This window comes from Pteronotus mesoamericanus, unplaced genomic scaffold (assembly GCF_021234165.1).
Source record: "Pteronotus mesoamericanus isolate MK-2021 breed Mesoamerican mustached bat unplaced genomic scaffold, CSHL_Meso_final contig_173, whole genome shotgun sequence".
In the NCBI taxonomy this organism is placed as follows: domain Eukaryota; kingdom Metazoa; phylum Chordata; class Mammalia; order Chiroptera; family Mormoopidae; genus Pteronotus; species Pteronotus mesoamericanus.
In genome coordinates this window covers 13,133,080-13,147,629 of record NW_026555072.1, presented here as the reverse complement: position 1 = coordinate 13,147,629, position 14,550 = coordinate 13,133,080, and the positions used below count along the sequence as shown (strand labels likewise).

The window sequence follows — 14,550 nt, the reverse complement described above, 5'->3', positions numbered from 1 at the left end:
AATACTCTAAACTATGAAAAAAAGGAACAAAATATGATTATACCCAAACCATGCTTTACCTAGATAATTAAAATAAGTATTAAATTCAATTATTTATTCCTAGTTGGCAAGGTAAAAAAGAAAAAAACTCTCATGTTTTGGTAAAAGGAAAATATAACATGTTTTACAATAGCAAATACAACGTAATTTTTAGCATCCATCCTTTCACAGAATAGTGTTGTACATAATAAAAATAATGGTCAAGGCCCTAAATGGTGGTTTTAGAAAGGAAATAAAATAGGAATATTATTCCTAAAGTTCTTGACCGTTTTTCCCCAATAAAAATCAAGGATTTAATACAAATACTTAAGAGAGCAATAGTTAATATTGTCATGAATCTCTCTGATGATTCTAATTTAACACAGATGTAAACTTTTTCAAAAAATAGTGATATGATAGATATCATTTGTCTTAGGACATCTTTAGAAATAGTAATTATCTTAGTTCAACTTTTTCCTGGAAATTTTCACTTGCACAAGGGATGAACAGAATGAGAAACCAAAGTTCAATTTTATAGACTTTGGAGGAGACAGAAAAAGAAATATCACACGTGTACATTGTTAGAAATCCACAGTGTTGGCCATAAAGTAGTTCATAGGATCATCCCTGAAACTGAGTTGTATACCTTGCTATGGGCCAAAAAGTCTGTCTCAGTGGCCTCTACTAACTCAAAGAATTGGTCCGCTGAATGAAATTAGTCAACATCGTTCATTTGAACATGTTCATTCATTTATTCAAAAATCATTTAGCATCTACAAAAAAGAAAAACACCCCTGCATTTTTGGATTAAATGGCCTAGTGAGTATAATAGATAAGAGAGAATGTATAAGTAACCAAAACATTTCAGACTGTCCTAAGACGAGAATAAACAAGGGGGAATAGAGAGCTATGAAGGGTGTATATCAGGTAAGTGGACAGTTAAGATTCCTTGAAAAGATGATATCTGAACAAAGACATAGATAAGATCTTGAAATAAATGCAGGAGAACATTTGACATGAACACAATAGTAAGGAGGCCAGTGTTTCTCTAATGCATGGGCAAAGGAGAAAGTAACTTTGGAGAGTTTGGCCAGGATCTGATCACATAGTGTCTTGAGGCTATGAATTTGTTTTTTACAATAGAAACAATTGGAAATGACTGAAGGGTAAATTGGCAGGGAGGAATGATTTAGGATAATTTGTGCACATGATTCATAAAAGTTCTGGGTGATGATCTGTTGTTATTTAACAACTCTATTTTGTGCATATATGTGCATATTCATTTATTTCTGCCATTCCTTGCTCCATATGGATTTGGGATGGTTCAAAGGTAGATACAGAGTTAAATAAGAAAAAACAAAATAAAACAATAGCTTGAAATTATGGAAGTCCTCTCCTCCTTCGTAGATGGCAAGATTAGAAGCAGGGAGACCAGTTACTGAAAGAGTGTTCTTGAAATAGTGCTGAGAGGAATAGTTTCATTTACTATGGCAGGAGAGTGTGAAAGAAGTACTAGTGTAAGGTTTACACTTTGCATACATGTTCAGTAAGCTGTATCAGTCATTATGGGCCGTCCACTGTTTCAATGCAATGTACTTTACTGTTATCGGCACTCTATGGAAGGACTATTTTTAAATTTTTGGCACCAGTTTTTTGGCATATTAATAATACAGAAATGAACATCCTCATATATATCACTTGAAATCTTCGATGCTTATCTCTGGGGGAAATTACTAATAGTGAAATTGCTGGTTTAATGTGTGCAGCTTCAAAATCGGTAAGATATTGTCCAATTAGTCCCTAAATGGTTGGCTAGCTATTTAAAGAGCTTAAGAGTCCCCAGAACTGTTCTTCCTGACAGTTTTCCATAAGAGGATTGTGATTTCTTTGTCCAGTGTGACATGTGATATTGCCACATCATAACATGTGTGAGTCATTTCCACTCCAAGCAAGCAAAGAGGTAACCATTCCTCAACTTCAGGTACTACTCTGCCTCCACCCTTCTGCACAAAGGCTTAGAAAGGCTATCTCTACTCTCTTCATTAACTCAACTGTCACCCAATTTTATGTTAGTGTATAAGGTGTGTGTGATCTTTATCAATTACAATATAATTTTTAAAAGCTTTAGTATAAGTCAGTGTTATGGGGCTTTGTTAAGTGTTCACAGACAGTATTATTTTTGTAGGTGAAGAAAGGGTTGAAAAAAAACTTTACAGTGTTTCATTTTGAACAGAAAAGTTCCATTTGGAACATCTATTAGCATAATACTTGGAACCATTTGCCAACCTTTCCTCTTCTGGTCACAGAAAATTTTGAGTCAGGTCTACAGATGTTCCTGACTTTTACTAAATAACTAGAGAGTAAATAAGATGTGCTACAAAATAATTACTGTAAAAGGAGAATGATAATATAACCTGTGACCTAAAAATTATTTCTAAAGCGTAATTAACAGTCTTCTACGGTTTTTAAGAATTAAAAGTCCCAAAGTGGTGGCGGGAAAATGGAGACAAAAATATTTGAACAATTAAAAGAAAAAAAAAGAATAGTCCCAATGTTTTTAGAGACACCACAAAGTTTGCTTATACTTTTCACCTTAGATTTTCATCTGCTATATTGTATTCTCTTTGCTTGTTATCCTGTAGTATCCATTACAATCTCTTTTTCTATTCAAGGACTCAAATTATACTGAGAATAGAGTGCAAAACGGATGGGGTCTGGAACTTTCCCATAACGTTAATTGCTGATGACCCTGAAGTGGATGGTGTCATTGATATTGCAGGGATTGGTTTACTGAAGGAATCTGTTATTACGTTCTGTCTGTCAGGTCAGAAAAGGTAAATATATCAAGCAAGAGTATGTAACTGGCTTTATGAATGTGATTTATGCTGAACTGAGAAACAAAACTTAAAATGAAAAATTTGATTACGTCATCTTCTGCTGGTTAAGCCAGAGCAGTATTGCTTCTATGAATAAAAGCTTTTTATATTTCATAATTTTTATTTAAAATTTTGAAAATAGGGCCTACGAAGTGAAGACCAAAAAACAAGAAGTAAAATTAAATGATTAGATATTGAAATTTAGGATAATGTTTCTATTTGTTTTTCAATTGATGCTTTAATATATTTTTATAAAGATAAATGGAATGTTCTTTAGTAAATTTTAATGGTTTGGGATTATCAAGTAGTTTAAGAAGAGATGATTGGGTCACTTATTGATTCAGTTTTCTGTATTATTATTCTGCTCAGCCATAGCTATCTTTATTATACTTGTGATAACTTAGGCAACACAACCACACAACTTTTACCTGTCTCACATGTGAAATACGTTTTTACAGCTGTTTTGAGGTACAATGTACTTACCATAAACTCATCCATTGTAACTGTACCTGTCAGTAATTTTTTTTGAAAAGTTATAGAATTTCCTATCATAGCCACATTCCAGGTTTATTACTCTCCCATCTTCTCCCCAAATTTCCCTCAAGCCCCTTTGCAATAACCCCCGACTCCCACACACAGTCTCAGGAGGGCAGTGACCTGCTCTCTATCTCTATAATGTTGCCTTCTTTGGTTATTTCAAATAAATAAAATCACCCAATATGTCTTTTATAAACTTTTTAAAAAGCAATTTTAGGCTTTCAAAAAAATTGACAGGAAGGTACAAAGATTGCCCTATACCCCCTAGCCTACACATGCACAGATAGCCTCCTCTGTTATCAACATCACTCACCCAAATGGTACATTTTTAAACAAGGATGAACCTACTTTGACACATCATGATCACCCAAAGTCCATAGTTTACCTTAGGGTTCACTATCGGTGTTGAACATTCCATGGGTTTGCACAAAAGCATAGTGACATAGCCATGATTACATCATGCAAAGTATTCTTACTGCCCTAAAAATCCTGTGTTCTCTCTATTCATCCCTCTTTCCCACCCCTAGCAACTGCTAGTCTGTCTATTTTCTCTATGGTTTTGCCTTTTCCAGAATGTCATATAATTGGAATCATACTGTATATAAACTTTTCAGATTTCCTTCTTTTACTTAGTCATATATACATTTAAGGTTTAGCCATGTCTTGATAGATCATTCCTGTTTAGCATTGGATAATATTCCACTGTCTGGATGTACCATGGTTTATTTATCCAGTCACCTACTGAAGGACATCTTGGTTGCCTCTAAGATTTTGGCAATTACAAAAAAGCTGATATAAATATCTGGGCGCAGGTTTTAATGTGGATGTAGTTTTCAACACTTTTGGGTCAATACCTAAGCAGCACAATTGCTGGATCCTATGATAAGAGTATATTTAGTTCTGTAAGAAATCACCAGCCCTGGCTGGTATGGCTCATTTGGTTGGAGCATCATCCCATAGGCAGAAAGGTCATGAGTTTGATTCCAGATCAGGGCACATACCCAGGTTGTGAGTTCGATCCCTGGTCAGGGTGCATATAAGAGAAGGCAGCCAGTCAGTCAATGTGTCTCTCTCACATCAATCTTTCTCTCTCCCTAAAAGCAATGAGGAAATGTCCTCAGGCAAGTATAAAAATAAATGAATGAATGAATGAATGAATGAATTAAAGAAATCACCAAATTGTCTTGCAAAGTGGCTGTACCATTTTGCACTCCCACCACCAATTAATGAGTGTTCCTGTTGCTCCACATCCTCACAAGCATTTGATGGTGCCAGTGTTCTGGATTTTGGCCACTCTAATAGAAGTAGTTCATATAGTGGTTCGTATAGTAGTCTCTCACTGTAGTTTTAGTTTACATCTCCCTGATGGCATATGATGTGATGCATCTTTTCAAATGCTTACTTGCTGTCTGCATATCTTCTTTGCTGAGGTGTCTGATAAGGTCCTTGGCCCATACTTAAAATGGGCTGTTTGTTTTCTCATTGTTGACTTTTAAGAGTTCTTTGTATATTTTGGATAACAGTCTTTTATCAGATGTGTCTTTGGTAAGTATTTACTCCCAGTCTTGGGTATCTCCTAATTCCCTTGATATTGTCCTTCACAGAGTAGAACATTTTAAATTTTACTTAAGTTCAGTTTATTGATTATGTCTTTCATTAGTCGTATCTTTACTGTTGTATCTAACAATTCATCACAATACCCAAGGTCATCTTGATTTTCTCTTATGATAACTTCTAGGAGTTTTATAGTTTTATGTTTTACATTTAGGTTTACTACCCATTTTGACTTAGTTTTTGAGAAGAGTGTAAGGTCTGTGTCTAGATTAATGTTTTTTTGCACATGGATGGTCTGTTCCAGCACCATTTGTTGAAGAGACTATCTTTGCTCCATTGTATAGTCTTTGTCCTTTGTCAAAGGTGGACTATATTTATGACTATATCTGGGCTCTCTTAAGTTCTATGACTGATTTATTTATTGTTTCACCAATACAACACTTAATTACTGCAACTTGATAGTAAGTCTTAAAATCAAGGACTGTCAGTCTTCCAACTTTGTTCCCCTTCAATATGGAGGTGGCTATTCTGAGTCTTTCACCTCCCCATATGAACTTTAAAGTCCATTTGTTGATATCTATAAACTAAATTACTGGGATTTTTATTGGAATTGACTAGAATCTATAGATCAAACTGAGAAGAGCAACATCTTGACAATATTGAGTCTTCCTGTCTATGAACATGGAATATCTCCATTTATTTATTTCTTATGTGATTTCATATATCAGAGTTTTGTAGTTTTCCTGCTGTAGATCTTGTACATATTGTTAGATTTGTACCTAAGTATTTCATTTTGGGAGGATGCTAATATAAATGGTGTGATGTTAATTCAAAGTTCTGCTTGTTCATTGTTGGCATATAGGAAAGCAGTTGATTTTTGTCTTATAGTATTTGGTAGAATTTACCAGTGAACCTATCTGGACCTCCTGCTTTCTCTTTGTGAAGGTTATTGGTTATTGATTCAATTTCTTTATTAGATAAAGGCCTCTTTAGATCATATAGGGTTTTTGGTAGATTGTCTTTATCAAGGAATTGATCCATTTCTCTAGGATATCACATTTGTTTGCATAGAGTTGTTCATAGTACTTCCTTATGATCATTTTCATTTCTGTGGGGTCTGTGGTGATGTCCCTCTTTCATTTCTTGTCCTAGAAATTTGTGTCCTGTCTTTTTTTCTCTTAGTTTGCCTGACTAGAGGCTTATGAATTTTATTGATGTTTTCAAAGAACCAGCATATAAATACCTCCCGAAATTCTATATTCAAAACACTGACTAAGGTCTGATGATAATTACTCTAAATTTCTTTGCTACAGGGCCTACACAGGTCAGATGTCTTCTGAATGAAAGATTGTTTACTGACCACAGAAAGCTAACCTTTGATAAGTTGGGGGTGAAGGGTTTCATGTTACTGGGTCAGAGTGAGCACATTCCCCATTTATGCTATGCAAGATCTGAGAAGTGGAATAGGTGAAGGCAGCGCTTAATTTACTGGTTTTCTTCATTTATAAAATGAATGACTTGTCTGCCTGTGTTTCATGATGGCTCATGCTGATCCTCTATGCACCATAGAAATTAAGTTTACAAAAGTACTGGGCATGCCTGGAGGTATTTTATGTACTTAGTTCAAAATGAATGATGGACAGTTAAATATATAATCACCTGTTATATTTGGATCTCTCGCATTGGATCATTGGAGAGACCTGGGTTTCACTTAGCCATTTTGAATCTGTTGTAGTCCTATTTACAACTTCCAAAAATACTTCAAGTTATTAGATATTTTGGATTATATGTAAATTGATTGAATGCATTCAAAAGATTTTTCAGGGCTAGTGAAATAGTTTCAACTGATTTCCTCATAACCAATAATTTCCTCAAATGCAATATTGGGAAAAAAAACAGTTGGCATAAGGTTCTCAAATTATATTTTTTCAATTATACACAATGTTAACATTTACTACCCCTAATTCTATATATATTTTGTTTCACTAATACCATATGTAGTTCCTTTCATTCCAGTCCATTTTATACATTGTAATAAAACCAATCTCCTTAGAGCAAATTATTACAAGTTATTAACATGTAATTTTCCTTGTGAAAAACATCTGATAGTCCCCTGTTTCTCACCCAAGGTGACATCCAAATTATATATGCACTTCATTGTCCTAACCCACTCAGACCTTCCAGATTTCCTTTCCTTGCTGTCTAAAATAGATCTTCTGTTTCAATCTTATGGTAAAAGTCACTATTATCAGAGCCTATCTTGCCCATTGCTCCTTCTCACTTGTCTTCATTTTCTTTCTGCTTCTGCATGCCCTTTTTAACGCCTCTCCAACTTTCTGAATTCTACTCGTTGTTCTTCTCTTCACAATAAAATCTTACTTGACCAGTTAGACCTTAAACTCCTGTAGCACTATGTAAACCAATCATTGTTTTTTCTTTTAATGCATGCGCCTTATCTTCCCAGCCAGGTTTCATTTATATATATTCATTCTCTAGGCAATGCCTAGGTTTTATTTCTTTCTCATTTTCCCTCTGTCTTTTGCATTTTCAGTAGTGGACTTTGTTCATAATTGGATCATGCATCAGTGCCTAGCACTAGTAATAAAATGTTTCAAAACAACAATCATAACAATGACTATGTTAATATTGATTAATCTTTATAGAGCAGTTTCCACATGTCAGGCATTAATTTAATGGCTTTATAGGAATTAACTTCATTTAACAGATATGAAAACAGGTACAAAAAGGCTAGTAAATTGCCTGAAGTCATGCACCCACATAGAACTAACATTCTAATCCAGGCCACCCATGTCCATAGTCCACCTTTTAAACCCTGTGCCATGATACTCAATACGCATTTGCTGAATGGATGAATAAGTCCCCCTCTGAACCTCCTGTATTTTCTTCTATGTTTCACTGGTAGATATGTTCTAGGAAACTGTTTTTTACCTTCTCCCTGAGTCTCCCTGTCAGTCTGGATTTTAAATTTCTTACTCACAGCCTCCCCATGTGCTGTGCCTCTGTCCTGCTTTATTCTACCATGAAGTTCCTCAACTTCTTTCACAGTCTTCATTTCAAATGTAATCAACCTTGACAGGAAGATAGTCACTTGAATCTTACATGTCACTCAATTCACTCCAGATCATAGCAACTCATCTTCAGCCCCAAGGATCTTTAATGAACCTGTAAACTACTTTCTTCTTACTTCACAATGTGAAAGAGAAAGGAGTGAGCAAATAGCACATTGGAATCATAGTCAAAACAAAGGCTTTATAACAGCTATCGAGGTCAGGCATTTTAGATATGAATTTATTTACAAATGACTGAATTTTCAATTAAAACATTGAGTTATTCTAATTTTTAATATAGAAAGCATTTTATTATTTGTACATTGTAAATATAAGATGTGATGGGAAAAAATCTTTAAGATTCCATTTCGTCACACTGAGAAGAATGACACTCTCCAGTAATTTTTAAGTGACTTCCCTGTTATTCTTTAAGAATTCCATAAAGTGACAAGTATCAGACTGACAGCTGCGGGCAGCAGTAGTGTTTAACTGTAGCCAGTGCAGCAGGGTATCAGTTCTGTTCATCAAGTTTGCACAAAGAGACTGGAGTAATGATAAAATTTAAAGATGATATTTATATTTTTGTTTCAGATGTCCTGATCCATTCACTGCATACTTCCTACCTGAGAGTGACCCTGGGTTTTCCGTAAAACCTCAGTCCGGAGAACTTCCTCCTTATGGCGCTGATGGAATTCCCATCTCCGTGGGTTTTACACCCGTAATATATGGTAGAAAATACAGAGCAAAATTAGTAATACAGGTGAGTTGTATAAAGGCAATAGTCAAGGATATTTGATGTCACCGAATGCATTAAATGATCTAGGGAGAAAAGGTTTCACCCAATGATCACAGATAAAGAATAGCAACATTATCATGCAAAAGTTGACATGCTTCAATTGCTCTGTCTTATTTGAATTTTCTGTTGTCCAGTAAAGAACTTTTAATTATGGACTACAACAAAAATGCTGTCATCACCAGTGGCAAGTAAGAAATGATTTCCCTTCCATATTAAGGAAATGGGGAAGAGACAAGTAATGACTGCAAAATGATATTATAGTAACATAATGTTTTGTATAATAACCTATTCAGGGACTTTAGGTGATTTGAGATAGAGATTTTTGGAACCTTTAATTAAGGCATAAGGTAGTGTCAAAATGTTAAAGCCTAAAATATAGAAGATTAAATAGAAGATAAAATTTATTTTGAATTGAAAAAAAAACACAATGTAAAATGGGTCATTACTATAAAAGTCTGTTAAAGTGATCATTTTATTGAGTTAACATAAATACAATTTTGAAAATTTATCCAGTAAGTCAAATTTCTCCATTAAATTTTACACATATATTTTACTAAGAACATTGAGGCTAGAGACAACTTTCAAATTACTTATGGAAAAAAATGCCACTGTCGCCCTGACTGGTGCGGCTCAGTGCATTGGGCGTCATTCCACAGAACAAAAGGTGGCCGGTTCAATCCCAAGTCAGAGCACATCCCGGGTTGTGGATTTGGTGCCTGGTCGGGATAATAACCTATTCAGGGACTTTAGGTGGCCCTTCAATGTTTCTCAAATTGATGTTTCTCTCCCTCCCTTCCCCTCTCCCTAAAAATTAATAAAATCTTTTTTTAAAAAAGAAAAAGAAAAAGAAAAAAATGCCACTGTCTATTTCAGAGCACAGGCACAAAAGACATGTAGTCATATTTCATGACACAATTATTGATGCCACAGTAAACACTGGACTTCTAAATAAGAAACTAATTAGGCAGTGTCATGGCCAGCCAAAGGTGGTGTTACTGCTTTAATGAATAGAAAAAAGAACAATGTTGAGTATTGCTTGAGAACAGTATTTATATTTTTCACCTTTTAAAAAAAGATTTTACTTATTTTTAGAGAGGGAGAAAAACATCAATGTGTGGTTGCATTTCATGCACCTCCTGCTGGGGACCTGCCCTGCAACCCAGGCATGTGCTCTACACTGGAAATCGGACTGGTGACCCTTTGGTTTGCAGGCCAGTGCTCAATCCACTGAGCCATACCAGCTAGGGTTGTTTTTCACCTTTTTGAGAGTTCTTGCAACCGAGGTAGTAAAAATATAAAGCCTTGATTTAAGATGATCATGTTGGTGTACTTGTTTCTTAAGAAATAAAGACATCTTTTTAATCAAGGGGATGAAGTGACATCTTTAAAATCTACAGATGAAAATGGTGATCATTTTATCTAATGTATATTGGACATTTCTGGAATTAACTACTTAGGAGACTTTGCCAACTAAATCTGTGCCTGGTTTCCCTCTGTTGATTTGACAATTCAGTCACTGGAAGCAGAACTGAAGGGTTTTTGTGAGAGACTAAGTTGGTATATGGCATCAGCTGAGAATATGAGTTTCATTTAGTCACGAAGTGGTACACTTTGATAAAGCTTGTGTGGAGGACATTGAAATTGAACTGTGTTTAAGAAATCAACATTTTGTTGATTTACTTTTTATTATAGACAATTCCAAATATGTGTATAAATAGAATAATTAATCTTTATGCACTTATCATCCATTATGAACAATTATCAACTCATGGCAAATCCTTCTTCAAGTATATTCCCACCCCCTTCCCCAGCTTCCATATTATTTTGAAGAAAGTCTCAGACATCTGCCCTGATTGGTGTGACTCAGTTGGTTGGGCATCACCCCACAGAGCAAAAGGCCGCTGGTTCTATTCCCAGTCAGGGCACATTCCTGGGTTGCAGGTTCGGTCCCTAGTCAGGACACATGAGAGGCAATCGATTGAAGTTCATCTCTCACATTGATGTTTCTCTCCCTATATTTCTCCCCCCTTCCCCTCTCTCTAAAAATAAATAAATAAAATCTTTAAAAAAAAAGAAAAGAAAAAATCCCAGACATCTTATTATCGGCAATTTTCTATTAATCTGTAAAAGACAAAAATTAATAACCATGATATGTTATCACGCCTAAAAATTAACAATAATTTCTTAAGATCAGCACATATGAAATACCCATTTAGTGTTCAAATTACCAATTGACTCATAAATCTCATATCTCTTCAACTTAAAAAGAGTGTATATAATATATAGAGTATATATATATATATATATTTTATACACTCTATATTAAAATATTGAAATGCATACAATAACATTTAGTAATTATTTTTAAAGGGTCTTGGAGATGTGTTGAGTGAAAGAACAAATCCTTACATGTATTTCCCATTTATGCCCAATAGGTTTCAGATAGGAATATACGTTCTCCTTCACAGAGCTCTTACACACTGTGTGGGTCATTAGCACAGGTCTCTTGATGTAGCTTATACATTTGTACTCATGAAGTGGTTCATTTGTAATGTGCAAATTTACAATACATAAGCACAATCACCAAAATGTAGCTTTGTTTTTCACATTCTCATATGAAGTAAAATGTTATTTAACTCACCTGCATTAAATAATTCTTAGTTTGTTCTGCTTTTAACTCATTGATTCTGAAAGCATGATTACTGTCAACACTAGATAGAAGGGCCAGTTATGATTAAAATAGGGCCATTCCAGATGTGCAAGCAATGCCTGCCCTTAACATTCTTTGATAGATATTAAACCCTGAAGTTACTACAGTATTCACTTGGCCTGGATTTAGCCTGAATGCATTTTCTGAACATACATGGTACAAATCTTACTGCAAGGTAGAAGTCCTAGATGAACACAGGCAGCATCAGGAAATTCTGCAAGAGCAGTGGGATTTAAGTATGAATGTAACCATGCAGAAAATGCTAGTCTGCCTAATGTAATATTGCCATCTTGTGCATTATGCAGAAGAAATGAAGCATTTTAAAATAAGTCCCTGTATAAGTTGTACTGACTTGGATTTAGATTATGATTACTAATTTTACACCATGATTAGAAATTTCAAATGGTTGTATTAATTATGTACTTTCATAATCTAAAAATAAGAAGTAGCAGCAGCTCCACATATTTTAGCAGTTGGTTCTATTGCCACAGTTAAATTGTCATGTGTAGGTTCACCTTGCAATGTATTGTTTCCATTAGTTATAGTTCCTGCTGGGCAACAGTTTCATGCACACCAGTAGATTGCTTCCTCTTATATCAAATGGATGCTTATTAGTTCATTCACATGGCAGACCTCTAGTTATGAGAAACTTTTCAGTGAATGCTTCTTAATGCATTAAACCAAATGCTTTTCTGAAGTGATTTTCCATATTATTTGCTTTTATCCATGTTACTTCAGTTTTGTACCTTTCCTAGACCATACATGGAGAACATGGGTGTTAATTTGGTAAACTTTTTCCTACAGTTTTCTCAGTCCCTGCATATTTTATACAAAATTTCTTCCTCTCCTTGTTTCCAGACATTGGATATGTACCGTTTGTATCTTGTCAATGGAGTTCCTGAAGCCATTATGCCACCAAGGAATGTAAAAGCCAAAATTGACACAACTAACAAGAATTTGGACAAAAAGCAAATTATCCGGCACAATTTTGTCATTGAAAATACTAATATCATAAGGACAGGGGTGTCCTCTCCCATCAAGGGTGCTCCTTTGATGTTGAAGAAAAAATAAAAAATATTTTTTCCAAAATATCTCTTGTTCTTAAGTAAAATTGAACATATTTTCATGATTATTTCATCTTTTGATTTTCTGAGGAATACTGTTTCAATTATAATAGTCCTTATGTATTGATTTTTAATAGTAAATCTATTCTCTGAATATGTTACGTGTAATTTATGAGTTAATGGATTGGATGCAAATGTTGAAATTGGTTTGCTTTTAAACTACAGGAGTACATTTATTGTAAAACTGAAGAAAGTGATTTTGATGACAATACTATTTCTGTTACTAGTACTGCTCATTTTCTCATGTTGATGTTGCTTATGAGTCTTCAAAACATTAATGGTAAAATTAGCATATAAGATGGAAGGATTCATCATTTCTGATAACTATTATTTGGAGTATTATGTGCTATCCAACAAGTTTTGTTTTTTTTTTAATTTCAGTTATCGTGTCTTTCAGTTCTAAAATTTCTACCTGGTTCTTCCTCATATCATCCATTTCTCTGCTGTCTTTCTGTTTCTTTGTTGATACTCACTGTTATTTCAGACATGTTCACAATTGCTTCCTGAAGCTTTTGTTATCATTACTGCTTGTTGAAGATGCCTGCATTAAAATCTTTGTCAGGTCATCCTAACATCTCCGCCACCTTGGTGCCGGTGCTTATTGTCTTTTTTTCTTTCAAATTAAAATCTTTCTGGTTATTGATATGAAGAAGGATTTTTATTTGAAACTTCTACATTTTGGGTATTACGTTATGAGGCCCTGAATCTTATTTAAACCTTCTCTTTTGGTTGGTGTCATACAGTAGCACACAAGCAGGAGAAGATATGATACCAACTTGTTACTGCCAAGTGAGGGTACAAGTCCAGGTTTCCCCATCGGCCTCCGTTGACGCTCAAGTGGTGGGAGGCTGCGTAACACTGCTGGGTCAGCTGGGAGTTCCTGCTCCCCACTGGGCGTCCTATGGCAGGAGAGCTATGAGTGCCTGGTTCTTGTTCCTCACATGGCCCCCAGTGACATCACAAGGATAGTGTCCTCATCATGAGTGACAGATGGTGAAAGTCCTCTCTCTGCACTACCCAAGGTGGGAAGGGCAGGAACTGTCTTGTTACTGCCGGATGTGACTAGTTCAGGCTTTCCATGCAGTCTCTCTGGCAGTGAGGGGTGGGGGGCAGAGCCTTCTTACTGTTTATGAGTATGGAAGCCTTACCTTCTACTCAACTTTCCCTGACACCCCTCTGAAGAGGGGCTGCGGCACTTCATTACAGCCTGGCAAGTGTGAGTGTAAAGGTAGAGGCTGCCATTTGGCCTTAAATTGTTAGTGTGAGACCACAGTTCTTTCTATGGGGTCTGGCTGGAGTAGACAAGTTACTGTCTTAAATTTTCTGTCCACTAGACTGACCTTTTCCTGGCCCTTTCTTGAGTTCCAAGGTTGTCTTTAGCCAGTCAGCCTTCTCCTCTTCATCTTTCAGAATTATATCCATCCACCTATCTAGATATATATAAAAATAGGTATATGTATATACATACAGATTTTAGTTGTACTTATTGGGAGGAAAGGGGATAAATAAATTTACTCCCATCTTCCCAGGAAAAGAGGTTCATTTCAGATTCATTTCATTAACTCAGAGAGAAAAATAACATGGATGCTTTCAGTTTCCTCCAGCATCCTTGTCATCCACTTATTTCAAATGTCAAAAAGTGCTCTGGCAGGTGTGGCTTGGTGGATTGAATGCCAGTCTGTGAACCAAAAGGTCGCTGGTTCAATTCCCAGTCGGGGCACTTGCCTGGGTTGCAGGTCAGTTTCCCAGTTGGGGGCATGCGAGAGGCAACTGATCCATGTATCTCTCGCACATTGATGTTTCACTCTCTATTCCCTCCCTTCCCTGCTCTAAAAATAAATAAATAAATACATATTTTTTAAAGTCA

The 14,550-nt window shown here is 35.5% G+C and overlaps 1 protein-coding gene across 1 annotated transcript in view; it reads left to right on the top strand.

Moving 5' to 3' along the window:
* Nucleotides 1-12,630, top strand: part of CFAP47 (cilia and flagella associated protein 47) — a 332,513-nt gene extending 319,883 nt beyond the window's left edge. Inside the window, exons 62-64 of the mRNA XM_054566336.1 lie at nt 2,691-2,852; nt 8,645-8,813; nt 12,418-12,630. Of these exons, the coding sequence (XP_054422311.1) occupies nt 2,691-2,852; nt 8,645-8,813; nt 12,418-12,630 (544 nt within the window). The remainder of the gene's footprint in view (nt 1-2,690; nt 2,853-8,644; nt 8,814-12,417) is intronic.
* The last annotated feature ends 1,920 nt before the right edge of the window (nt 12,631-14,550 follow it).